Consider the following 27243-nt stretch of genomic DNA (forward strand, 5'->3'; position numbering starts at 1 on the left):
TGCAGTACAGTAAGGTGTCAGAAATGGTCAAAAAATGTTGCCGTACAATAAAGTGTCAAAAATGGTCAAAAAATTTCATGGTAATGTATGGCATCAAAAATGGTCAAAAAATGTTGCGGTACAATAAGGTGTCAAAAATGGTCAAAAAATGTCGTAGTACAATAAGGTGACAGAAATGGTTAAAAAATGTTGCCGTACAGTAAGGCGTGAAAAATGGTCAAAAATGTCATCCTATTGTGTGGTGTCAGAAATGGTCAAAAAATGTCACAGTACAATAAGGTGTGAAAAATGGTCAAAAAATGTCGCGGTACAATAAGGGTCAAAAATGGTCAAAAATGTCGTAGTACAATAAGGTGACAGAAATGGTCAAAAAATGTCATAGTGTAAGGTGTCAAAAATGGTCAAAAAATGTTGCAGTACAATAAGGTGTCAAAAATGGTCAAAAAATGTTGCAGTACAATAAGGTGTCAAAATTGGTCAAAAATGTTCAGTACAGTATGGCGTCAAAATGGTCAAAAAATGTTGCAGTACAGTAAGGTGTCAAAAATGGTCAAAAAATGTTGCCGTACAATTAAGTGTCAAAATGGTCAAAATATTTCATGGTAATGTATGGCATCAAAAATGGTCAAAAAATGTTGCGGTACAATAAGGTGTCAAAAATGGTCAAAAAATGTCGTAGTACAATAAGGTGACAGAAATGGTTAAAAAATGTCATAGTTTTGTATGGCATCAAAAATGGTCAAAAAATGTTGCAGTACAATAAGGTGTCAGAAATGGTCAAAAAATGTTGCCGTACAGTAAGGCGTGAAAAATGGGTCAAAAAATGTCATCCTATTGTGTGGTGTCAGAAATGGTCAAAAAATGTCACAGTACAATAAGGTGTGAAAAATGGTCAAAAAATGTCGCGGTACAATAAGGTGTCAAAAATGGTCAAAAAATGTCGTAGTACAATAAGGTGACAGAAATGGTCAAAAAATGTCATAGTTTTGTAAGGTGTCAAAAATGGTCAAAAAATTTCATGGTAATGTATGGCATCAAAAATGGTCAAAAAATGTTGCGGTACAATAAGGTGTCAAAAATGGCCAAAAAATGTCGTAGTACAATAAGGTGACAGAAATGGTTAAAAAATGTCATAGTTTTGTAAGGTGTCAAAAATGGTCAAAAAATGTTGCAGTACAATAAGGTGTCAGAAATGGTCAAAAATGTTGCAGTATAGTATGGCTTCAAAAATAGTCAAAAAATGTCATGGTAATGTATGACATCAAAAATGGTCAAAAAATGACCTGGTACAGTAAGGCGTGAAAAATGGTCAAAAAATGTCATAGTTTTGTAAGGTGTCAAAAATGGTCAAAAAATGTCATAGTTTTGTAAGGTGTCAAAAATGGTCAAAAAATGTCATCCTATTGTGTGGTGTCAGAAATGGTCAAAAAATGTTGCGGTACAATAAGGTGTCAAAAATGGTCAAAAAATGTCATAGTAATGTTGGGCGTGAAAAATGGTCAAAAAATTTCATGGTAATGTATGGCATCAAAAATGGTCAAAAAATGTTGCGGTACAATAAGGGGTCAAAAATGGTCAAAAAATGTCGTAGTACAATAAGGTGACAGAAATGGTCAAAAAATGTCATAGTTTTGTAAGGTGTCAAAAATGGTCAAAAATTGTCATAGTTTTGTAAGGTGTCAAAAATGGTCAAAAAATGTTGCAGTACAATAAGGTGTCAAAATTGGTCAAAAAATGTTGCAGTACAGTATGGCGTCAAAAATGGTCAAAAAATGTTGCAGTACAGTAAGGTGTCAGAAATGGTCAAAAAATGTTGCCGTACAATAAAGTGTCAAAAATGGTCAAAAAATTTCATGGTAATGTATGGCATCAAAAATGGTCAAAAAATGTTGCAGTACAATAAGGTGTCAAAAATGGTCAAAAAATGTCGTAGTACAATAAGGTGACAGAAATGGTCAAAAAATGTCATAGTTTTGTAAGGTGTCAAAAATGGTCAAAAAATGTTGCGGTACAATAAGGTGTCAAAAATGGTCAAAAAATGTCGTAGTACAATAAGGTGACAGAAATGGTCAAAAAATGTCATAGTTTTGTAAGGTGTCAAAAATGGTCAAAAAATTTCATGGTAATGTATGGCATCAAAAATGGTCAAAAAATGTTGCGGTACAATAAGGTGTCAAAAATGGTCAAAAAATGTTGCAGTACAATAAGGTGTCAGAAATGGTCAAAAATGTTGCAGTATAGTATGGCTTCAAAAATAGTCAAAAAATGTCATGGTAATGTATGACATCAAAAATGGTCAAAAAATGACCTGGTACAGTAAGGCGTGAAAAATGGTCAAAAAATGTCATAGTTTTGTAAGGTGTCAAAAATGGTCAAAAAATGTCATAGTTTTGTAAGGTGTCAAAAATGGTCAAAAAATGTCATCCTATTGTGTGGTGTCAGAAATGGTCAAAAAATGTTGCGGTACAATAAGGTGTCAAAAATGGTCAAAAAATGTCATAGTAATGTTGGGCGTGAAAAATGGTCAAAAAATTTCATGGTAATGTATGGCATCAAAAATGGTCAAAAAATGTTGCGGTACAATAAGGGGTCAAAAATGGTCAAAAAATGTCGTAGTACAATAAGGTGACAGAAATGGTCAAAAAATGTCATAGTTTTGTAAGGTGTCAAAAATGGTCAAAAATTGTCATAGTTTTGTAAGGTGTCAAAAATGGTCAAAAAATGTTGCAGTACAATAAGGTGTCAAAATTGGTCAAAAAATGTTGCAGTACAGTATGGCGTCAAAAATGGTCAAAAAATGTTGCAGTACAGTAAGGTGTCAGAAATGGTCAAAAAATGTTGCCGTACAATAAAGTGTCAAAAATGGTCAAAAAATTTCATGGTAATGTATGGCATCAAAAATGGTCAAAAAATGTTGCAGTACAATAAGGTGTCAAAAATGGTCAAAAAATGTCGTAGTACAATAAGGTGACAGAAATGGTCAAAAAAATGTCATAGTTTTGTAAGGTGTCAAAAATGGTCAAAAAATGTTGCGGTACAATAAGGTGTCAAAAATGGTCAAAAAATGTCGTAGTACAATAAGGTGACAGAAATGGTCAAAAAATGTCATAGTTTTGTAAGGTGTCAAAAATGGTCAAAAAATGTTGCGGTACAATAAGGTGTCAAAAATGGTCAAAAAATGTCGTAGTACAATAAGGTGACAGAAATGGTCAAAAAATGTCATAGTACAATAAGGTGACAGAAATGGTTAAAAAATGTCATAGTTTTGTAAGGTGTCAAAAATGGTCAAAAAATGTTGCAGTACAATAAGGTGTCAGAAATGGTCAAAAATGTTGCAGTACAGTATGGCGTCAAAAATAGTCAAAAAATGTCATGGTAATGTATGACATCAAAAATGGTCAAAAAATGACCTGGTACAGTAAGGCGTGAAAAATGGTCAAAAAATGTCATAGTTTTGTAAGGTGTCAAAAATGGTCAAAAAATGTCATAGTTTTGTAAGGTGTCAAAAATGGTCAAAAAATGTCATCCTATTGTGTGGTGTCAGAAATGGTCAAAAAATGTTGCGGTACAATAGGGTGTCAAAAATGGTCAAAAAATGTCATAGTAATGTTGGGCGTGAAAAATGGTCAAAAAATTTCATGGTAATGTATGGCATCAAAAATGGTCAAAAAATGTCGTAGTACAATAAGGTGACAGAAATGGTCAAAAAATGTCATAGTTTTGTAAGGTGTCAAAAATGGTCAAAAATTGTCATAGTTTTGTAAGGTGTCAAAAATGGTCAAAAAATGTTGCAGTACAATAAGGTGTCAAAAATGGTCAAAAAATGTTGCAGTACAATAAGGTGTCAAAATTGGTCAAAAAATGTTGCAGTACAGTATGGCGTCAAAAATGGTCAAAAAATGTTGCAGTACAGTAAGGTGTCAGAAATGGTCAAAAAATGTTGCCGTACAATAAAGTGTCAAAAATGGTCAAAAAATTTCATGGTAATGTATGGCATCAAAAATGGTCAAAAAATGTTGCGGTACAATAAGGTGTCAAAAATGGTCAAAAAATGTCATAGTAATGTTGGGCGTGAAAAATGGTCAAAAAATTTCATGGTAATGTATGGCATCAAAAATGGTCAAAAAATGTTGCGGTACAATAAGGGGTCAAAAATGGTCAAAAAATGTCGTAGTACAATAAGGTGACAGAAATGGTCAAAAAATGTCATAGTTTTGTAAGGTGTCAAAAATGGTCAAAAATTGTCATAGTTTTGTAAGGTGTCAAAAATGGTCAAAAAATGTTGCAGTACAATAAGGTGTCAAAAATGGTCAAAAAATGTTGCAGTACAATAAGGTGTCAAAATTGGTCAAAAAATGTTGCAGTACAGTATGGCGTCAAAAATGGTCAAAAAATGTTGCAGTACAGTAAGGTGTCAGAAATGGTCAAAAAATGTTGCCGTACAATAAAGTGTCAAAAATGGTCAAAAAATTTCATGGTAATGTATGGCATCAAAAATGGTCAAAAAATGTTGCGGTACAATAAGGTGTCAAAAATGGTCAAAAAATGTTGCCGTACAATAAGGTGACAGAAATGGTTAAAAAATGTCATAGTTTTGTATGGCATCAAAAATGGTCAAAAAATGTTGCAGTACAATAAGGTGTCAGAAATGGTCAAAAAATGTTGCCGTACAGTAAGGCGTGAAAAATGGTCAAAAAATGTCATGGTAATGTATGACATCAAAAATGGTCAAAAAATGACCTGGTACAGTAAGGCGTGAAAAATGGTCAAAAAATGTCATAGTTTTGTAAGGTGTCAAAAATGGTCAAAAAATGTCATCCTATTGTGTGGTGTCAGAAATGGTCAAAAAATGTCATAGTTTTGTAAGGTGTCAAAAATGGTCAAAAAATGTCATAGTAATGTATGGCATCAAAAATGGTCAAAAAATGTTGCGGTACAATAAGGTGTCAAAAATGGTCAAAAAATGACCTGGTACAGTAAGGCGTGAAAAATGGTCAAAAAATGACCTGGTACAGTAAGGTGTCAAAAATGGTCAAAAAATGTCATAGTAATGTTGGGCGTCAAAAATGGTCAAAAAATGTTGCCGTACAGTAAGGCGTGAAAAATGGTCAAAAAATGTCATCCTATTGTGTGGTGTCAGAAATGGTCAAAAAATGTCACAGTACAATAAGGTGTGAAAAATGGTCAAAAAATGTCGCGGTACAATAAGGTGTCAAAAATGGTCAAAAAATGTCGTAGTGCAATAAGGTGACAGAAATGGTCAAAAAATGTCACAGTTTTGTAAGGTGTCAAAAATGGTCAAAAAATGTTGCGGTACAATAAGGTGTCAAAAATGGTCAAAAAATGTCGTAGTACAATAAGGTGACAGAAATGGTCAAAAAATGTCATAGTACAATAAGGTGACAGAAATGGTTAAAAAATGTCATAGTTTTGTAAGGTGTCAAAAATGGTCAAAAAATGTTGCAGTACAATAAGGTGTCAGAAATGGTCAAAAATGTTGCAGTACAGTATGGCGTCAAAAATAGTCAAAAAATGTCATGGTAATGTATGACATCAAAAATGGTCAAAAAATGACCTGGTACAGTAAGGCGTGAAAAATGGTCAAAAAATGTCATAGTTTTGTAAGGTGTCAAAAATGGTCAAAAAATGTCATAGTAATGTATGGCATCAAAAATGGTCAAAAAATGTTGCGGTACAATAAGGTGTCAAAAATGGTCAAAAAATGTCATAGTATAGTAAGACATCAAAAATGGTCAAAAAATGTCATAGTATAGTAAGACATCAAAAATGGTCAAAAAATGTCGTAGTACAATAAGGTGACAAAAATGGTCAAAAAATGTCATAGTTTTGTAAGGTGTCAAAAATGGTCAAAAAATGTTGCAGTACAATAAGGTGTCAGAAATGGTCAAAAATGTTGCAGTACAGTAAGGTGTCAGAAATGGTCAAAAAATGTTGCCGTACAATGAGGTGTCAAAAATAGTCAAAAAATGTCATGGTAATGTATGACATCAAAAATGGTCAAAAAATGACCTGGTACAGTAAGGCGTGAAAAATGGTCAAAAAATGTCATAGTTTTGTAAGGTGTCAAAAATGGTCAAAAAATGTCATCCTATTGTGTGGTGTCAGAAATGGTCAAAAAATGTCACGGTACAATAAGGTGTCAAAAATGGTCAAAAAATGTCATAGTAATGTTGGGCGTCAAAAATGGTCAAAAAATGTCATAGTAATGTTGGGCGTGAAAAATGGTCAAAAAATTTCATGGTAATGTATGGCATCAAAAATGGTCAAAAAATGACCTGGTACAGTAAGGCGTGAAAAATGGTCAAAAAATGTCATAGTTTTGTAAGGTGTCAAAAATGGTCAAAAAATGTCATAGTAATGTTGGGCGTCAAAAATGGTCAAAAAATGTCATAGTAATGTTGGGCATCAAAAATGGTCAAAAAATGTCATAAAATGTCATAGTTTTGTAAGGTGTCAAAAATGGTCAAAAAATGTCATAGTTTTGTAAGGTGTCAAAAATGGTCAAAAAATGTTGCGGTACAATAAGGTGTCAAAAATGGTCAAAAAATGTCGTAGTACAATAAGGTGTCAAAAATGGTCAAAAAATGTTGCGGTACAATAAGGTGTCAAAAATGGTCAAAATATGTCGTAGTACAATAAGGTGACAGAAATGGTTAAAAAATGTCATAGTTTTGTAAGGTGTCAAAAATGGTCAAAAAATGTTGCAGTACAATAAGGTGTCAGAAATGGTCAAAAATGTTGCAGTACAGTAAGGTGTCAGAAATGGTCAAAAAATGTTGCAGTACAATAAGGTGTCAAAAATGGTCAAAAAATGTTGCAGTACAGTAAGGTGTCAGAAATGGTCAAAAAATGTTGCCGTACAATAAGGTGTCAAAAATAGTCAAAAAATGTCATGGTAATGTATGACATCAAAAATGGTCAAAAAATGACCTGGTACAGTAATGCGTCAAAAATGGTCAAAAAATGACCTGGTACAGTAATGCGTCAAAAATGGTCAAAAAATGACATAGTAATGTTGGGCGTCAAAAATAGTCAAAAAATGTCATGGTAATGTATGACATCAAAAATGGTCAAAAAATGACCTGGTACAGTAAGGCGTGAAAAATGGTCAAAAAATGACCTGGTACAGTAACGTGTCAAAAATGGTCAAAAAATGTCATAGTAATGTTGGGCGTCAAAAATGGTCAAAAAATGTAGTACAGTAAGGTGTCAGAAATGGTCAAAAAATGTTGCGGTACAGTATGGCGTCAAAAATGGTCAAAAAATGTTGCAGTACAATAAGGTGTCAAAAATAGTCAAAAAATGTCATGGTAATGTATGACATCAAAAATGGTCAAAAAATGACCTGGTACAGTAAGGCGTCAAAAATGGTCAAAAAATTACCTGGTACAGTAAGGTGTCAAAAATGGTCAAAAAATGTCATAGTAATGTTGGGCGTCAAAAATAGTCAAAAAATGTCATGGTAATGTATGACATCAAAAATGGTCAAAAAATGACCTGGTACAGTAAGGCGTGAAAAATGGTCAAAAAATGACCTGGTACAGTAAGGTGTCAAAAATGGTCAAAAAATGTCATAGTAATGTTGGGCGTCAAAAATGGTCAAAAAATGTAGTACAGTAAGGTGTCAGAAATGGTCAAAAAATGTTGCCGTACAATAAGGTGTCAAAAATAGTCAAAAAATTTCATGGTAATGTATGACATCAAAAATGGTCAAAAAATGTCATAGTAATGTTGGGCGTCAAAAATGGTCAAAAAATATCATATTATAGTATGGCGTCAAAAATGGTCAAAAAATGTTGCGGTACAGTATGGCGTCAAAAATGGTCAAAAAATGTTGCGGTACAGTATGGCGTCAAAAATGGTCAAAAAATGTTGCAGTACAATAAGGCATCAAAAATGGTCAAAAAATGTTGCGGTACAGTAAGGTGTCAAAAATGGTCAAAAATTGTCACAGTACAATAAGACATCAAAAATGGTCAAAAAATGTTGCGGTACAATAAGACATCAAAAATGGTCAAAAAATATGGTAATGTATGGCGTCAAAAATTGTCTTAGTTTTGTAAGGCGTCAAAACTGGTCAAAAAATGTTGCGGTACAATAGGGTGTCAAAAATGGTCAAAAACTGTCACGGTACAATAAGACATCAAAAATGGTCAAAAATGTAATTATAATAAGGTGTCAAAAATGGTAAAAAAAAATATATCTATCAGTTTTGTAAGGTGTCAAAAAATGTCACAGTACAATAAGGTGTCAAAAATGTCATAGTGTTGTAAGGTGTGAAAAATGGTCAAAAAATGTCATAGTATAGTATGCCGTCAAAAATGTCATGGTACGATACAAATCATCTTGATGACTACTAAAACTATCTGTAGAACCTCTTAAATGACTTAAACCTTCTGACCACTAGAACAACCAAAAGGACCTGTAGAACCCTCCTATCAACTACTGAAATAGCTTCTGAACCTCCTCAATAACCACTAGAACCTTATAAAGGACCCCTAGAACCTTCTTTAGATTCTGTAAATAATGTTCTGACATTAAGTTTGTTAACACCATTTTATTTTAACTGGTATGAGGAGGAAGATATAAAGTGTCTTAATCTCAGAAGTCACAGATCATTTAGAGTTGGTTTGTCTGGTGAATTTTGGTCTCAACTGTAAAATTATATAAAAACTGCAGAACAGGAGCAACTGAACTTCAGCGGACGACATATTTCATCCCCTGAACACATTCAACAGTCTCGATTTACATTCAGTCAGTATAACTCAGTACATCTGCAGCTATAAAGGCAATAACAAGTTCCAGCAGTGTGTTAGCCGAGTGTTATATGAGGTAGTTATTCACCCACATACTGCTGCTGTCTGTGAACACCGCTGCTTCAAAATACCAACTATTTCACTACAATGTGAGCTTTTTCCAGACTGACGACCACACAGGTTTTACATCACGCAAACACATGGTTTCATAAACCCAGAGTTCACCAACATTCCTCAACTGTAATTCTCTCAGTCAAATAAAGTCGAGAAAAACTCTGGTGGGAGTCCTGAGGTTTTAACTCATCAGCACACACATTTGCTGAGACAGATGGGTAAACAAAACAACTGCTTTTTTTCTTTTAATGTTCTCGTCATTTGATACAATCTGTGACACAAACAGTCTGAGCGCTCATACCTGAACTGAACTGAACAGCTGGATAACCAAATGATACCTTTGTATATTTAAACAAAATTCAACCACTACATTAACCGTAACTGCTAAGACTTCATGTGCTAATTAATGACGCAATAAAAAAAAAAAAAATATTGAATCATTTGCTACAGTTAAGGGAATTAATTCTCTACAGAGTACATTTGTGTAATTCTTCTCTCCCTCAGTACTACGGCCATAAGAAAAGTTGTGTTGTACGTTGTACGTTCTGAGATTTCTGAATTTCAACAAATGTTATCAGCTCTTTGCACAATCTGCAGGTCTAACAAGAAAAACTGAATTTATTTTTAGTTGGAATGTAAACTACATTTACTCAAATGAGATCAGTGGAGATCACAGCCTCTCTGGACTTACTGCTTTAGTATAATAGCAGAGTAATATTTTTCTGCACTGAGCATTTCCTGATTTACTCACATACCTTTACTTAGGTAACATTTTCAATTCAGGACTTTTACTTAAAATCAAGTATTTTTACAGTGTGGTATTATTAGTTTGACTTAAAGTCAAGGACCTCCACCTCTGAAGACGTTTGTAGGCAGCATGAGAGTTAAATGAAGATTTCACCTTGTGTGTTGAAATCCCACCTCCTGCCATTTTGCATCATTAACAGTGTAGTTAACGAGGAGCTGCACTCATGGCTCTAATTAACTCCACTCATTTGCATCAGTCTGGTTCATTATTAATCCTGTCTGAGTGGATTCAGCGTGTCTTTATTGGTGTTAAATACCAGCAAAAACACATTTCTCAAACTTTAAAACTTTAAATTCATAAATCATAAAGTAAAGTGAAAATGTTCTGTAATGTTTCTTGTAAATGACATGACCTGCTGTCAATCAAACATGTCTGCCAGTCTGCACTCACAGGGGGTGAAAGGAGCATTTGATGTTTTTCTTCAATTCATGAATAAAAATGTATAAACAATAAGTCTGAAATACACTCTGGCATGAATTTTATCTGCACTGAGGGATGATGTTTACTTCAACATTTCATGATGGATTTTGTCTTATTCATGGTTTTGTAGAGGAGGTCGTTAAACTGAACTACAAACAGCACAGAGCTGAGGAAATGATGGATAAAACCTCCTCTGTCAACTTAAACATATAAAGTAACATCATGTAGCATGAGTCAATATGTTCTGCACATTTGTCACTGTCTTGTTCTGATGAGAGCCGACAAGAGTTAAAATGTGGCACCTTCGTGGGAAACTTCCCCAATCCTGACAGACGATTCGTATCGGACTCCTGAAAAATAAAAGCCTTACGTTCTTTATGGCCGGCCTGCAGCGAACGACCTGACTGTGCAATATGACCAGAGATGATGCTGATGAATCTCTGCCCTGTCACAAAGTCAAATTCCTGAACATTTATTAAACTCAGCCAATGAAGTGTCACTTCTGATTTCTTTTGTTTCTGTCAGTGTCACAGTATCGACTCATCGATTTCACTCCATTTCTTTGCCTCTGTCCCTTCATCCCTCTCTGTGTCCTCTCTTCCCTCCCTGCCTCCACTCTTATTCATCTTCTACAGTCTTTTCTTGCTTCCTTTTTTCTGTCCCTCATACCCTTGGTTAGTCACAGCTTCTGTCAGTTTGTTAAACCCCTCCCACCCAACAGTGATCATCCAATCACAGCATCATCATCAAGTGTTGTACTGACCTGCCACCAGCAGGATGGGGTGTTTATCGGGATGCAGCTCCATCTGCCTGGCGATCCAGGGCCCGTCGAAGTGAGCGTACCACCAGCCCTTCTTCTTGTTCTGAGGGTCTTTGTACTGGTCGCCCGGCCGGATGAATGGGATGCGGAAGTAGCGCTGCTGCCGGTTCATCGCCACCTCGTACTGCCGGGCCGGTATGGGCGGGGCTGGGTTCTGCTGAGCTGTTGATTGGATGGGGGAAAAAAAAAAGTCAGATGTTTTTCAGTGGCAATAGAACCAATCAGGAGTCAGTGACCATGTTTACATGCAGCCTGGGAACCAGTTAGGGAGAGATGGTCAGTATTTACTCAACAGCCTTATTTCTGTGTATTAACCTGTAAGAGTGTAGAGACTGTAGTACTGAGGTGTCCTTGTGTTTCAGTGTTGCTAAATATTAAAACAACATACAGTATAAGGCTAAAAGGATGCACAGAAATAAAGTTTGTCTGTTTTATATAAAGAATATCAGACTTTAACTGTGCACTGAACAAACAGTAGTAAACCCAGACGTGTGTTATTAAGGTGAATTTGCACCATTTCAACAGTTGTTAATACACAGGTGAAAACACTGGAATAAGGCTCATGAATAATGAAATGAAATAAAATAATAACAATAATAATAAGAAACATGGAACAGAGAATCCCTTTCAGCCAAAGCAGGTTGTAAAGAAATCAAAGTGATTTCTTTTCTAAACCTCCACTCAGTGGGTACATTTCTTCTCGCAGGTCCCCATTAACTTGCTGCATGTAAACATTAAGCCCCGCTCTGCTGTTCTCAGATCAGGTTTGAATAATGAGCCCATTCCCTGGCCTCCATGTTTAAGTGTAGTCAGTGCGTCCTGCTGTTAGAGCTGGAGGAGGGTCAGCAGAGATCACAGCAGTGCTGATGACACAGGGAGGAAATCAGTGAGACATGAAGCATGGCTGATGTTTATGAAGGGGTTTGCAAACTCATCTTAAACATGAAACATACAGAATTTGCATCTTCCTACAAAGTGGAGCGTAAAATAAGAATCTACAGAGCCTGAGGAAGCTTCTCTACATGACAGAGGACACAAGCTGCAGCTGAGTCAGCACAGAAATCATTTTAACAAGTTATTTGATCTTGTCTTCAAATTTAAACCAAAACATTTTCCAAAGCAGCTCAAGCTTTTTCAAAGAATAAACTCAGTTTAAGTTTCAGTATATTTAAATCTACAGCCTTATTTCAAAACTGAGCGATGCAAACAAGAGGCATTTGGATCTTTTTCCACATATAAAAATAAACTGTATTTTAAAACTGATTCCAAGATGGAAACACCTTGTTAAAATGAGTGTTTGTAGCAATATTAAAAACCATCTGTTTGAGAGCAACACATCATTCTACCATCACCAACAAAACAGGCCCTCACACCAACCTTAAAAAGGCGAGAAACTGAAATAACCACACCAACAAACTTCACCTTCCCATACAAACTACTTTTAGAAAGCAGGACCAAAATAACACCCAAAACTTCACCAACAGGAAAAGAAAACAAATCAGCAGTTTTTGTTCCAAAAAAGAACCAGAAATGGAGAAACATTCCTCAGAGAGGCTCTGGAACTTAACTCCCTCTCAGGTTGTTGATTACTTCCTGGCTTGATGCTACGAAGTGAATGAGGTGACTCAATGAGGGGTCGCGAGATGCATTCAGGATTCAAGGCTCATGAAAGACAAGGGATCAGCTACCAAACGCCGACGGGGTTCAAACTGTGGCGGCGACACGAGGAGGAATCATCAGCACAACTCACACAACGTCTGCTGTCAACAAACTAACATCAGAACATTCACACACTAGACTGCTGACACAGAAATAAACTGATTAACAAAATGATCGACTGTCTAAATTCCAACACGTCAAACAGCTTCAGATGTTGTCTTCAATAATCAGCATCAGGTCTCAAATAAACCCTCATCAGTAAGATCTGAATATGTACCAGCAGCAGACTGGTAGTCAGCACTGGTCTGATAGTTGTACTGGATGCCTCATATACCTGAATGGGCTGCTATCTAAAATCTTCATTAAGTCAGGAGTGAATGGACTGAAGCGTCCGCTTGCTGCTTGAACGACGACACCTTTTACAACATTTCTCTTCCAATCAGCAGGTGCGGCGGCCTTTTCCTCCCGTCACGCTCCTGTAAACATGATGCTATCATCTGCCGCCAAACACAAGCCAGGCAAACTGCCCTGCCTTCTGTCCTCCTCTTCCTCTGTATATTCTTTTTTTTTCCCCTCTTCCTTCCTTGAGAAGTCCTCCATGTGGGAGTATCAATAACAGCAGCCTTAAGAGCTCCGAGGAATTACCTCGGCTCTTTATCAAACCGTTATAGCTGTCTGGGAGGCGTCTCGCAAATGGGCGAGAGCTGGCACCGGTGCACCGGTCATAAAGACGAAACGGCAGCTCCGTGCCTCAAAATCGTTCAAATAATCTCTTCCACACACACACACACACACGTCTCTATAGAGGTTGCCATGGAAACCCATCCACCCTCCCCGTCCTCCACCACCACCTCCTCCACCGAAAACCGAACTTTTCCATCAAACAGAGCAGCACAGAGCAGGAACCCGAGGGCCGACAGAGGATCCCAGGTAAGAGCAGACCTCTACTGTGTTTGGGGGGGGTGTTAATAAAGGAGGGGGGGTAGCTCTGCAGTTAGTTGAGTTACACACTGGAGGACCACTTACATGCTTTTCTCACAGGAGGTGCATGATCTGAAAGTAAACATGCCAGGTTACACAGACATACACTGCAGGAAGTGATGCAACACAGCAGCAACAATGACAACAAGTGAGATGTCTTTTTTTTTGACAGACATGAAAACGTAGAATGACTCAGACAAGAAAGACAATGAAAATATAAACACTGTCCATACACATGATGATAACTACACAACATCAACATTATCCTTCCATCAGATTTTAGAGTGTTAGTGAGATGTGGTGACAACAATGACAAAAAGACTGAGAAGAACAAAAAGGTTTTTCCATTTCCAAAATAATTATACTTCAGTGCATCCTTTAGAGTGTACTGTGGACATTTTCAAAGGTGCAAAAATTTGAATAAATGTGTAAAAAAATGGAAAAGTGCCACCAAACATGGGTTAATCCGCTGTTGAAAATAGTCCCAAACAAATAATAAAAACTACAGCGAGGTACTGAGACATTTTTAAACATAAAACTAGATTTTTCTGAGTGGTTTTGAAGATTTACTTCCTCAGTGGGAACTAATGGGCTTGAGGTCCAAAGTGCAGAGGGACAAACAAACACGTTGTTGTTTTGGGTCTTTTCAGAAATAAATAAATAAATAAAATAAAAAGAACTACAGAAAATCACCAGACCTACTCTCTAAAGGATTCACTGTGCATTCTAACGGTTTTCTGAAATTTGCTGCTAGACTTTACTCATTTATTCAGACTTCTACAGCTTTGACATATAATTGCAATTTCCAAAATATGCTCTAAACAATGCACTGAAGTATAATTAGTTTTGGAGATTTTTTGCCAACCCATCCTTAAGGGTTTAAAACCTGAATACATGTAAACTGATGAGGTGCTTCAGAAAATAAAGAAGAAAACTGCTCCAGATGCTGTGCAGCCTGGGACCTGACTTATCAGCCCTTTCTTTAACTAGCTACAGACAAACAATTTGATTCAAGATTTGATGACAGATTCATACCTCAGATATCATGTTTACATGTTACCTGCCTTCACACACACACACACAGAGCCTGGGGTTGTCATTTAAAAACAGCTGTTTGTCATGTGTCCGTGAGTCTGACCAGCAGCCAGACGAAGCTGTGTCTCTCTCGTGGAAGCAGAGGACGAAGGATTGAAAGTGGGTGTGTGGGCTCGCGGTTCAATCAGTAGTCTGAGCAGAGCACACAATAGTCAGCTCAGAAATAGGGCTCTTTGTTGTCATGACAACTCGATGTGTGGCACAAGGAGATGAGGCGATGGCGGTTGAGAGGTGAGAGACAGAGTCCATTTGTTCCTTGTGTTTGAATGGACTTATAGACTCAGACAGGACGAACAGTCAGCGACCCTGAACACCTGAGGAGTTCATCAGGAGGTCCCTCAAACTGTTCTGGTGGAGTAGCAGCTTGTACTAACAATATGAATTAGTCATAATGAGCATCTCACTGCTGGTAAAACAGATAGACAGCAAGAGAATACTCTGTAACCTGAAAGTGAAGATAAAGCACTAACAAAGTGCTGAGTCATAATGTCGTACCGTAGTCGGTGACAGATTTCGGCGCTCTCTGCTCCGTGTCAGTGTTTCTCTTCTTGTTCTTTGACTTCCAGGCGTGGTAAACTTTGAGCCGGCGGTGAAACTCCTCCCTGCAGGCGGCCAGAAGCTCGATGTCTGGAAGTGACAGATTCGGAAAATCAGTTAAAACAAATACTGACAATATTACTAAGTAAATGTGAGAGTTACATTTGGTTTTTCTGGGTGTTCGACCTCTGAGAACCCAGAATATTTCTGTCTGTCAGTCAGTCCGCCGCTTTGTTCCAGTCTGAAGTATCTTAACTACTGGATGGACTGCCATGAAATTTGCTACAGACGTTCATGGTTCCTACATGATGAACCCTGATGACTCTGGTCCTCTGAACAGCAGCAACATGACAAGCACCAACAGAAATTCATGCTCCCCTTGGGATGAACTGTAATAACTTTGATGGTCCTCTGACTTTTCATCTAGCGCCATCATCAGGTCAAATTTTAAATCATCCCAAGACTTTGATTTATGATGAAACACCTAGCATCTTAGCATTCTGACATTAGCATGTTCTCAGAATGGCAGTAGTTCAACATTTCAACCATTTTTCCATAAGTTTTACCTTCAGTTTTTACATCTCTGCTCACTTATTAACTGAGTTTTAAGGTTGTCTGACTTGCAGCTTTTGGTTTTAGATGTTACAGCTGGTTCAGGTTGGTGGGAAACTGTCATAAAAATATACAGCTGAGCTACTCCACAATCTTCCCACATACTACCTGGTAATTGCAGAAGCACCTCCACCTCCCTGTTTGGAAGTCACTGGTCTAAAATATCATTGTATGCTGTAGTTTTAGGATTTCTCCTCACTATTGGTCCTGAACTAAACCACGAAACACCGCAGACCAAGGTGACGCTATCATGTGTGTCCACATACCTTTGACCACACAGTGAATGTTTGTTATCAATGAAACGTCAATGATAAACTGTTAAACCTCATATAATCATTACTGACAGACACATCGACTTTTGTTAATTTCCCCTGCTGACTTTCATTAGTATGTTAACACAGATCAATACAGTGCGTGCGCAGACACACACAGACACACAGACATTTCACACAGCTGGCAGCGTTAAGATAAGACATTTCATCAGGATGATTCAGATAAATTACTTTAGTGGAAAAAAGAAAAAGAAAAAAAACATTCAATTTATCATCTGGAGCGCGAGGGCTAACAGCATGCAATGAGATGCTTAATGCACACTAAGTGCTTAGGTAACGTCAGCTGAACAAAACCTACTTTGGAGGCAGACAAATGGTGAGAAAAAAACCAACTTCAATTTACTGTGCCAAGCCGAAATCACAGCAGAATAATCTGGAATGTGGCAGGTGTCAACAACCCCTCGTCTCTCTGTGATGTTGGACTTTTATTCGGCTGCTGCAGATCATCATGAGCGGCTGACGTGATCACATCAGTATTCGATCTCCTCCTCTGTCTGGGAGGCGAGGTGAGCGGCGTGTTAACAGCTAACCGAATCATTTTTGTGCGTTTCTATGCGGCCGCCCGCAGGCTCTACTTCTCCACACATTAATTTCTGTGATGCCGGCGGGTGTCGACCCTCCTGTCCTCCACGCTTCCTGCTGCGTGGATAAGGACAGGTGAGCTCTCAGGTTAAACTCAATATTATGAGAAGAATAAAGAGGAAAGTGGAGGATAGTCTCCCATTGGCTTTTCTCTTCACCCTTAACTTCCCTCTATCATTGAGTCATAATGAGTCAAAGAAGGCAAAGACATTTGTCCATCCAAATGATCATTTTTAAACTTCAGTCCAGATTAAACAAACAAGATACAACATGTTCCTTTGTGAGTTAGATAGCTGTTTACCCCTGTTTTCAGGCTTCAGGCTAAGCTAAGCTAACCATCTGTAGATTCAAATTATGTTTCAGATTCAGACATGAGTGTGACATCAATCTTCTCATATATGTCTCTTGAAAAGCATTTCTCAAAATGCAGAAGTGTTTCTGTGATTGAAAGTACAGAAGTATTAATTATTATGACATAAATTAACTAAACGTTAACACACATTTTGCAAATTAACGGAGCAACCTTGGAATAACTACTACTACTGTAAAAACTAAGCCCTTTGAGTTGTAATGTAGCATGGAGCTCAGAAGTCACAGATCTTCTCATCCATGGGCTCATTTTTTTGCACATAATTTAAAAATTATATAACAATGATTCAATAACACTAAAATGCTACAAGCAGCACCTTTAAACTGCCCTGGATCATTTTAAATGTCAGTGTAAAGGTTAAGTAGACTGCAGCTGTCCGATATGTAACTGTGATGCTACCTGGTATTGTCATATTTTGTTTGACAAAGCAGTAAATGGGCTACAGCTATGCTATCATCATGAAGAGTTCTGTTAGAAAGAGTTGTACTCTGTCCTGCTTGACCAGCAATTCACTCCCACATGAGAGAAGTGGTCATAAAATGAGGTAGCCTTTACAAAAATAAAAGTAAGTGGTGTGGAAAGTGAGCTGTGGCAGACATTTCTGTCAAAGCCATCCATTTACTGGGAATGAGAGGAGTGAACACTTCACTTACAAACAACTTACTGACACGTTTAGCTGGTTTCAGCCTTATCTATAAAGGGTGATAAAAATGTAACAGTGTTTTAACAGAGAAGCTGAAGGAAAGGTCATGGGGTCATTAAAATTCAAACCACTTTCTCTTCTGGGGAGCATGAATTTGGTCATCAGGTTTAATGACAGTCTGCTGGCTAAATTATGAAATGTCATGTTGATGTTTAGGCCTGATGGTGGCACATAGGTTTAGCTTGAGTCAAAAATCAAAAAGGTTTGTCCTCTGGGGAACATGAATGTGCTTAGGACAATTACAAGTGAGAATTTTGGTCTGATGGTGATGCTAGAGAAAAGCCACTATTTCCAGTTTTGAGGAAGTCCAACATTTTGTCTTTTCTGATACCGTGGCATGGAACACAGTGGTTTTCAGGTCGGTTATCCACTAGGGAGCATGATTGTGCTCAAAAAGTTTCTGCTTATTAACTCACAATATAAAGAGAAAATGTCATGAGTGGTAGAAAGAAATAAAAAGGATTCAATGGTTCATCCTCTGGGGAGCATGAATGTTCTTGGGAAAATTATTGGCAATCTGCCCATTCATTTCTGATATTTCAATTTAACTATGGTTCATCCTCTGGACACTATGACTAGTGACAACAAATTTTATTAAAACCCAGGTGAGTTATCTTCTCATGGACTTTAAGTGTTTGTTGAGTGAACAGTTTGACCTGATGATGGCACAAGAGAAAACTGTTGAAATCTTCCCCTGGGGACCATGAACATCCACATCAGTGTGGCCAGTAGGTGTAATAGATATCTCACTCTGGACTTGAGGTGTAAGGTGTAAAACCTATTCTCTATCACAGTGATCTGCAGTGTCTATACCCACTCTGTTGGACAGTAACTAATGTGTTTACGAGGATTGGACTATTGTGTGTCAACATGTCGATGACCCATATGTCATGGTGACAAATTAAACCTCGACACTCACCACATGAGGTATTGATGGCGTCCCGCAGCTCAGCGTACTTCCACTTGCTCAGCTCATACTTCTTGGCGCCGGCGGCAGCCTTGGAGGCCTGGACCTGTGGACCTCTGATACAGGAAACAGACAAGAAGGACGCAGGAAGTCAGGAACAAAGACCCACAGCGGGAAACTGTTGGATCCCGTCAGCAGAGAACGTATGAGGAGATCAGGGGGTGGGGTTATTCACATGGTTTCAAACTTGGGTCAAAAAGGATTTGCATTTGCATTCATTCACTCATAAAGAAGAACTAGATGGGTGGAGTTCACTGAGAGTGTCAGATAGACGTACTGTGGATATTTATTTGCCAGTGATTGGTGAAAATTTATGAGAGTAACTATGTTGTTTCCATAAATTTAACGTCTACCGGCAACAACAAATACTATTAATACCAGAACCAAGTTATTATCATCATAGATTTTGGCCCGCTACAGAAGCATGTTGCTGGACGTCTGTGATGACTATCACTGACACTGGGTAAAACATGGATACTTGGGTTTTAGGTGTTGCTGTAGGCTAAAAAGTAGTTTAGAAACGACCTGAATCACCTATTCCAGTAAACTTCATCCATCTGAAAGTCATCAGAGTAACAGCAACAAGAACCACAGATATTATACAACAGATGAGTAACACTGGTTTGTTGCAGCTACAGGTTCATTACAGATGTTAAGGTGAAAGTGAGGAAAACGGGGGTGTATTGAAATTAGCAGCATCACTGTTAGAAGGAGAGAGAGAGAGAACTACAGAGGGTTTGATGGTTAAACACATGCTGTTTCAGTCGCCAGGAAGTCAGAAAGCAGCTCTGGTGTGAGGGCCTGGAGTCGCTGTGGAGTGGCAGCTCACTCTGTTAAATTATAAATGACCATTTGACAGAGTAAAGTGTACAGTTCCTCTCCAGCTGTGGGCCGTGCTGTTGGCACGCTGCTGACAGGCCTGATTAATCCGTGACCAGGATTTGCCCTTTTTAGAACACCAGGAAGTTGGAGGTGGGACCCTGCTGCTTCTCTAATCCTATTGGGTGCCTGAGCGTCTCATGATTAGCGGGAGCTGGCCTTGGACCTGGGCAGCTGTACCGTGTTCCCAGAAGCACGCAGTGACTTTGGCAGCGAGCTAAGCGGCTGAGCGCTGCAGTCACCTTCTGCTCCTACTTCCTGTTGCGGCGCGTTTGTTGCGTAGCAAGAGGCAGCCTGAGCCAATTAGCCTCAGACAGACGAACTGAGGGAGAGACTGGCATCACTTCAACTGACATCACTCATTCACACCCACGCTAATACTGCGAGTGGAAAATACCATGTGGCCGCAGTAATCTGATGAGAAAGTGCTCCGTCACTCACAGAGAAGCAGTGTAATGTAGGTTTACTTTCACCTGTTGATATCAGCGACTGATAAACTCTGAAAATCACAGTGTTTCTGCACAAAACGTGTCAGAGGAAGATTTGCTCTTCATTTCCCCGGAGCAGGTGGGAAATTTTTCCTTTGAACTTTACTTTAATCTCCAAAAGCAAATTTGTAATCCAGAAAAAAGAGAATTGAAAAAACATAAAGCTGCAGAATGGTTGTAGACACAGGCTTTAAAAAGCAGGTGGTTTCTTTTTTTTAGATCGAGGAGAAGCTCGAGCATCTGCACTAGAAAAGTGGAGAAGCAACAAAATAGCAGCAAAGTGCCATTTAACAACAAATTACTTCACCCTGCAAAGGTCAGCAGGGCAGCAGCTTAACTGCTGTACTGAGTGGATAACTGAGAAATAAGAGTGCAGCTGAAAAAGCCTCAAAAGAAACAAGAAAACCATCTACAGTGGACCTGATATGATTCTGGTTTTTCTGAGGGAATTAACCCTTTTAATCATTCCATTAGTCAACATTTAACCAGTGCAACTGGACTCTTTAGGATGATTATTTTCATCACACAGTTTGTTTGTTTTTTTAATCAAAAATTTGGTCAGTTTTGAGATTAAGCGATTGATTTGATTGGGTCGACAGATTTACTGTTTATACGAACGGTTTCTACCCACCGAGCCAGAAGTTCAGTCATTTCCTTCGCCATTTCTTCCCTAAAAAGCAGGACAGTGCCAGTGTGGAAGAAGTTAGCAACATGTGTTGTGGTGTTTTCTAAAACCAAATTTACAAAACACTGACTGCACATAAATATTCAGAGTAGGCAGATGATGTGACATGACCAAAGAGGAAGAGAAGAAAAGGAGGAGCAAAGAAAAGAAGGTGAAGTAGATGGTGAAGAAGAAATACAAAGAGTGGAAAATGGAAAAAAATAAAGAGTTTATAATGGTGAATTAAAATGCAGCGATATAATAAGTTTTGAAAAAGGTCCATGTTCAATGACCTAAAACTCAGTTTGAATTTGGACAAAAAGACGAAAGGTTTAGAAAAAACAATAATCATGTACGTGTGAACTCAGCTTTAGTTTCCTGATGGATCAGCAGGGCAGCAATACATCACACTGGAAGTGAGTTTTAACAGTTTCCTTATGCTGCTGCACAAAGGAAACTGCTTCAAATGGTCTGTTGCAATCCAAACAAATCATTACAGTTTGAGTATTTAATGCTTTTCTCACGTCATGATGAAAAGGTGACGGCTCTAGTGTAAACGCTGAATCTGGAAATGAACTAAAGCAAACTGAAAAGGTATAAAAAATAAATGTAGTGTAGTGAAATGGTCTAACTTTACCTCGGAGGCATTAAATACAAATACCTGAGAGCTGTATTAGTATGTACAGAGTTAGACTCCATCACTGTTGTACTCTCTCATTACGTCCTGACCACCGTCTGTAACAGGTGTGGTACAAGAACGCAGGAAAAAACACTGGCGGTGAACATGATTAGCTTTCCTCCAAAACATATTACAAAAAACCATTAAGGAGCATATGAATGTAATTTCCAGGAGACAGGGTTACAACAACAACAACAACAAAAAGAGAGGAAGAAAAGTGAAGCAGTGAATTAGGGAAACAAAGGCTGGAGGGAGGGAGGTGGAGGAGAGAGAAGGATGGAGAGGAGAGGTCATGTGTGTGAATGTGTATCCCTGAGTTTAAACTGAACTGGTACAATGAAACCTTTTACTGCTAACACTCCTTTTCTGACTTTAAAGCAGCGTTTGTGTCTTAGTTGATGTTCTCCATGTTTGACTGTTCTGTTTTAAAGATTCATTAACTCACTAAGTCAAAGACAGCTGGTTTTACTCTTGATGTTTTTCTTACATGTCTGCTGTCTTTTACTAGTTTCAGTCAGTTTGTGAGGGAAAATGAAAACACTGTGGTGATATTTGCAATGAGTAACTTCAAAAAGAGCCTCTGCAGCAGGAAGAATTAAAACACTTTCCAGAAGAAGAGGACTGTGGATTGGAACCACCTGGTGCATTAAGTGCTACGATGCAGCTCTTCAGCATCCTCAAAGAGCGTAATAGTGTAATGTGGCCTCTACTACAGCTGACTCATGACGTGAAGCATCCATTTCAGCTTTGGGAGTGACTTTGTATGTGGGTCGCTTCGGGCTAAGTGCAGAGAGAAGAGCGAGGGAGGCTGAGGCCCACGAGCCAACGCTCTGCTGCGACCACACACACAGCACTCCAATGTTTCAGGAAGCATCTCTGAACTGAGAGCATCTGATTTCTGCAGCCTTTTCTAAATATAGCAGGTCATGTAAATCTAGGCCTGACGTCACACAGTGTCCTGAAGGTGTTTGGTGCGTTGAGAGGAAACCTACATGGTCAAACTCTTGAGCTTTGTGGTTCCAGCAGCGCTGTAAACAGAGGATTATAGGATTATAAGATGGAGCAGCACTGCACAATATAACAAACCAATCAGGAGGAGGAAAGGTGATTCCTTTCCCCTGTGACTCATCAAGAAGCGATTCACCTTCCAAACTCTGATCAGAGGACACGGCCCGCCTTTATCAAACTACTCAAAAGAGTAAAATCATTTAAGTCATTTATCATTTTCATTTTAAATTAAGCTTAAAACCTCTTGAGTGGGTTGAAACTGAAGCATGAACCTTTTGAGACATGATCCTGTTTTGCATCGCTCATTATAATCAGAGCACTATTGTGTTATCTGATTAAATATATGTCATTCAGATTAGTAGATTTTTAACAGCAGCTGCAGCTGTTTAGTTCCACACACACTTTCCATAGGACGTTACCCTCGCTCACTGCTCATCATGCAAATGACACGACTACAGCTTACTTTCCTTTCTTTGAAATGTCTTTCTCTAACGTACATCTTTCCAGCAGCAGTTTGGTTTTAGGAGTTTCTAACATTAGCCACCATCAGACCAAGTCAGGCTGTAGCAGCAAAACCCTGAGAGTATTAAGAGAAGAATGTGTTATTTTCTTCTTTCCTTCCAGAATGAATGATTAGTTATTAATAGAACTTAACTCTCCTGTTAATCTGAGAGTTGCTTTTAAAGGTAACTCCTACACTTTGCTGTAGTTAAGAGTGAAACATCTGATACATTTTAAACTGTAATTCTGAGGTTTGATAAACGCGGGCCCAGATCACACGTTTCCACTCATGACAATCACGTTGGTGCTAAAAGTGGAGCTAATTACTTTGGTCACATCTAAACAACAAAAGTTCTACTTTAACTAAAAGTAAAAAATGAAAATACTACAAGTGCTGTCTATGAATCTAGTGTTTCTGTTAGTTGGAATCAGCTGTTACAGAGCTGTGCTCGGCTGGCAGATTGTTACAGCATGCAGGGGATGTTGGTTGCGGTTTGTAAAGGTCAGAGGGAGGTGGGTTGGGGATTAAATTAAAGGGTTAAATCGCAGGGTCTTACGCTGCTCTCTCTGGGGACGATGGAACTGAGGAGCCGTTGCTGGGAGAAAAAAAAAGAAAAAGAAAACAAAGAAGAAGAAAATGGTTAAACACAGGATTGACTGGAGATGGTGGTTTCTCCAGGTGAACAGGGTCAGAACAGGAGCTAAACAACAGTTTCCACCCCAGAAGAAGTTGGTTTGGAGAAGACTACAGCAGCAAAGATTCGGTCACAGAGCAACAGAAACTTCCAGTCAAACACGTCAAACTCTCAAACAGGAAATCTTCCTCACCGCCGACAGATTGTGATGCATTATCAATGGTTTGCTTGGGCTTGAGGACCATAAAACTTTCAGTTTTTTACTGAACTGCAGGGGAACACTGAACCCACAGGGAACATACTCTGAGTAGAGTATCATATCAGCTCCTTTTGAATAATTACTTAGACTCTGTCCTGTCAGCCTCCTGGAAACCTGAAGCCCTAACCTGAACAGACTGAACCCTGACTGAACATCCTGGACTGTGTGAGCGCAGCCAGGTTCATTTGGAGAGCAAAAAAAGTCTTCCATAAAGTTCTCGTTGCAGACGATGATCCAGATGTGTTTTAATTACTGCATGAGATTTAATTAAAGTTGAGTTGAGTAGAGTCTGGTTGGCATTCAGAGGGAGTGCGGTTGATTATCAAACATCTCCTCCTGTAAAGGCAACGTTTTCATCTCGTCAAACTCACCGAGGTCGGAGGGAAATCGTGTAAAAACACGTTGGCTCATGTGACCTTTCTGAGTATAATTTGATCATACCCAAGTCTTTCCAAGCATTTAGCAGCTCGTGAAGCAACTTACAAGTAATTCTGTTCCAAAGTCTCAGCATCAAAATCATTGATTAAAACATTTCTGAGATTTCAGAACTGCTGCAACATTTCTAAGAAATATGAAGAGTCGGCTGCTCAGACAGGTGATAGAGAAACCAACCACTTTATCTGGAGGTCAAACTGTAATAATCCTTCATTACACAGGGAAACTCATTTTACTGTCTTTGTCTTTGTTTCCTCCTTTGTCTCACCTGGAGGTTTGTTTACAACCTGTCTCACTGTCTGGCTGCTACTTCAACAGCGACTTTGATGAGTAAAATAAAATCTGATAAAACAGAAGTGATGGTTGGAGCTATAAAACTGAAACCAGAGATGTAATAAATCCCAGTCTTAGCTTTTAAATTGTTTCATTTTAATAATAGAGACCTGTGGAGGTAAAACTATCGAAGGTTAGAGAAAAGTTTTGTGACTTTTGTGAAGCAGAAATCTAATTTTCCGTCTTTCTGTCCTTCCCTGTTCATAATCCTGTGACCTCTCAGAATCATGTTGCAGGCTGAGAACCAGCCACACTTTCTTTTTTGGTTGGGCTGAAACAATTTCTCAGTACAGTAACTTTATTGGTTGATGGCTTTAACCAAAGCTAATAGTGTTTCTTCCCTTTTTAAACACATTTTGTGCTTGAGCGTCCTTCAGACCTCCATTAGCTTCAAGTGACAAAGGTCTGTTTAATCTAATCTTCCTACTCACTGCTACACCTTCAATGTTGAAGTATTACAAGGTCCAAAGAGAAAATGAGATGACTGTCTGTGACACACTGATGATGTTACAGACACACACACACAGCAGGTGTGTTACCTGCGCAGGCCCGAGTCGATCTGAACCTCCTCTGGGATGAGCTCAGCCTCGCTCTGGGCGATCCTCAGCGCCAGCTCCCTGTCCCTCCTCTCCTGCTCCAGGACGGCCTGCCGAGCCGCCTCCTCCTCCCGCTCCGCCTGCAGCTGCAGCTCCATCTCCATCTGAACACACACACACACACACACACACACACACACACAGCAGTTTACATTTCTGCCAGTTCTCCTTGAGAACCTGCTCACTGCCTGCCCACCTGGAGCATCTGCGCTGCAGTAAACATATGTTCATGTGTAGACGTGTCGGAGTTAACTGCCAGTTCAGTTTTTGACTCCCCAGAGTTTTCTACCATCTGCAGATTTAAACTGTCTGCCAGATCCAGTAAATCACAGGCGGCACCTTCTGCTACATTCACTTGAAAGACCTGGTTTCAGGACATCAGACTCTTTCATTTTCAAACATATTGAACATTTTTTGTGAGAGTGAATGGTCTGAAATCTGCAAGTCACTGCATTCAACCTGCACTGAATTTCAATTCAATCAGAAACTAAAGTCACCACCTGGAGGTCGTATGCCTCCACCAACCAGTCCAGTTGTAGTTAATTAGTGTGTGAATCCTTGAGTTACAGCCATAAACATGTTTTATGAGGCCACAGTTGACTTTTGACCTTTAACCACCAAATTCTAATCATTTCATCCTCGAGTCCAAGAAAATGTTTGAGCCAAATTTGAGTAAATTCCATTTCAGCAGCGACTTTGATGGCAGCTGATGGCAGCTGATGGCATTTTCCACTATTTTTTGACATTTCACAGACTGGATGATGGACTGAATAAACTGAAAAATCTTTGATAGATTGATCAATAATGAAAGCAATAATCAGCTGCAGCCTTACAGCTATCGATACACTGACTGAAAAGATGCAGGGCCAGTGGACCCGGTGACTTGTTGGTATTCAGAGGCAGAAAACTCCCAATCGATGCACGGGCACGAACACACCGACGCCCTTCAACCCTCCTGCAAACAGAGCAGGTCAGGAGCTGCAGCCGGAGGGGGGGTGAGGGGGGGGTTTCATCTCCTCTGTCCTGCTCATTAAAGAAGGAACGAGGGACAGCGAGTGAAGGGAGGGGCTACACCCGATGATTAATGCTCCTGTTCCCACCTTTCTTCATGAAACTACTTTCATAAGTCAAACGGCTCCTTGACCGACTCAGGAAGGACACGACCGGGGTTCATCTTTACATCAAACACTGAGGAATTCTTCTTATAGACACTTTTAATGTTCATTGTCCTTTTCTCCATCACAGTGTTTGTGCTCTCAGTCCTCAACAGTTCATCTCAGTGGGTTAAACTGGTGCCTAAAGTCACAGTTTGTATAAAGACCGGATCATAACTGGACCTGAGGAGAGAGGATCATATCTGTACCTGGTGGTTGTTCTAGGTTTGTTCTAAAGTTCAGGATGACTTTCTTTAACAGTCCCTGACTCTGTTGTGTTGTGGATTTCCTGAGCTGGTGAGTGCCTTTTTATCTTTCTTTTCACATTAAGACAAACTGTGTATGTTCCTTGTAAGTTATTAAGCAGTTACTTTCAGTTTATGTGTTCTGACTGTTTCAGGCTGTGCTTCATCAGAAGACAGAGGTTTGAAGATTTTATGAAGCCAGCAGATCATGCCTGTGCTTTAATGGAAATTCTACAGTAAAATACTGAGTTGAGATTTTCTTTCTGGATGATTGTTGTGATTGTTTCAGGTGTTTTTCATCAGCAGCTTTTGAGAACGTGTGTTTTTGACCAAGAACGACTTCCTCCTCTGTTTTACAGAGTTTCTGTCATTCCAAGAACATGTGAGACACTCATATGAGGCACGAACTTATCTCTGACCACAGAGCGACTGCAGATTGAGATCTGTATGTAAGCTGTGTTTGCAAATCACCGTTGTGAAGCGAGTCCCTGGACTGACAGTATTACTATCATGGATCAGAGCTGGTTAGCGACCGTGATGGATCGACTGATGCAGCAGCAGAATCACGTCTGTTCCACTGACTTCATCTT

General features: G+C 38.9%; 1 protein-coding gene and 2 long non-coding RNA genes across 8 annotated transcripts in view; 2 read left to right on the plus strand and 1 right to left on the minus strand.

Moving 5' to 3' along the window:
- Nucleotides 1–27243, minus strand: part of myo6a (myosin VIa) — a 111264-nt gene that overhangs the window by 6671 nt on the left and 77350 nt on the right. For 2 of the 6 annotated variants that reach the window (XM_018674644.2, XM_051071645.1), the window contains exons 28-35: nt 25198–25358; nt 23554–23592; nt 22480–22515; nt 20776–20814; nt 18730–18833; nt 15170–15301; nt 13625–13651; nt 10883–11101 (exon numbers count right to left, since the gene is read on the minus strand). In XM_018674644.2, coding sequence (XP_018530160.1) covers nt 10883–11101; nt 13625–13651; nt 15170–15301; nt 18730–18833; nt 20776–20814; nt 22480–22515; nt 23554–23592; nt 25198–25358 — 757 coding nt within the window. The remainder of the gene's footprint in view (nt 1–10882; nt 11102–13624; nt 13652–15169; nt 15302–18729; nt 18834–20775; nt 20815–22479; nt 22516–23553; nt 23593–25197; nt 25359–27243) is intronic. The other 4 variants (XM_051071646.1, XM_051071647.1, XM_051071648.1 and 1 more) reach the window with 4 other exon arrangements.
- LOC127142633 (uncharacterized) lies at nt 144–6960 on the plus strand. Its single transcript, XR_007813563.1, has 5 exons — nt 144–166; nt 5400–5475; nt 5968–6119; nt 6510–6774; nt 6813–6960. It is a non-coding gene; the product is annotated as an uncharacterized LOC127142633 (long non-coding RNA).
- On the plus strand, nt 1236–2159 carry LOC127142634 (uncharacterized). Its single transcript, XR_007813564.1, has 3 exons — nt 1236–1334; nt 1373–1714; nt 1905–2159. It is a non-coding gene; the product is annotated as an uncharacterized LOC127142634 (long non-coding RNA).

The sequence above is a fragment of the Lates calcarifer genome, linkage group LG7_1 (assembly GCF_001640805.2).
Source record: "Lates calcarifer isolate ASB-BC8 linkage group LG7_1, TLL_Latcal_v3, whole genome shotgun sequence".
Classification (NCBI taxonomy): domain Eukaryota; kingdom Metazoa; phylum Chordata; class Actinopteri; family Centropomidae; genus Lates; species Lates calcarifer.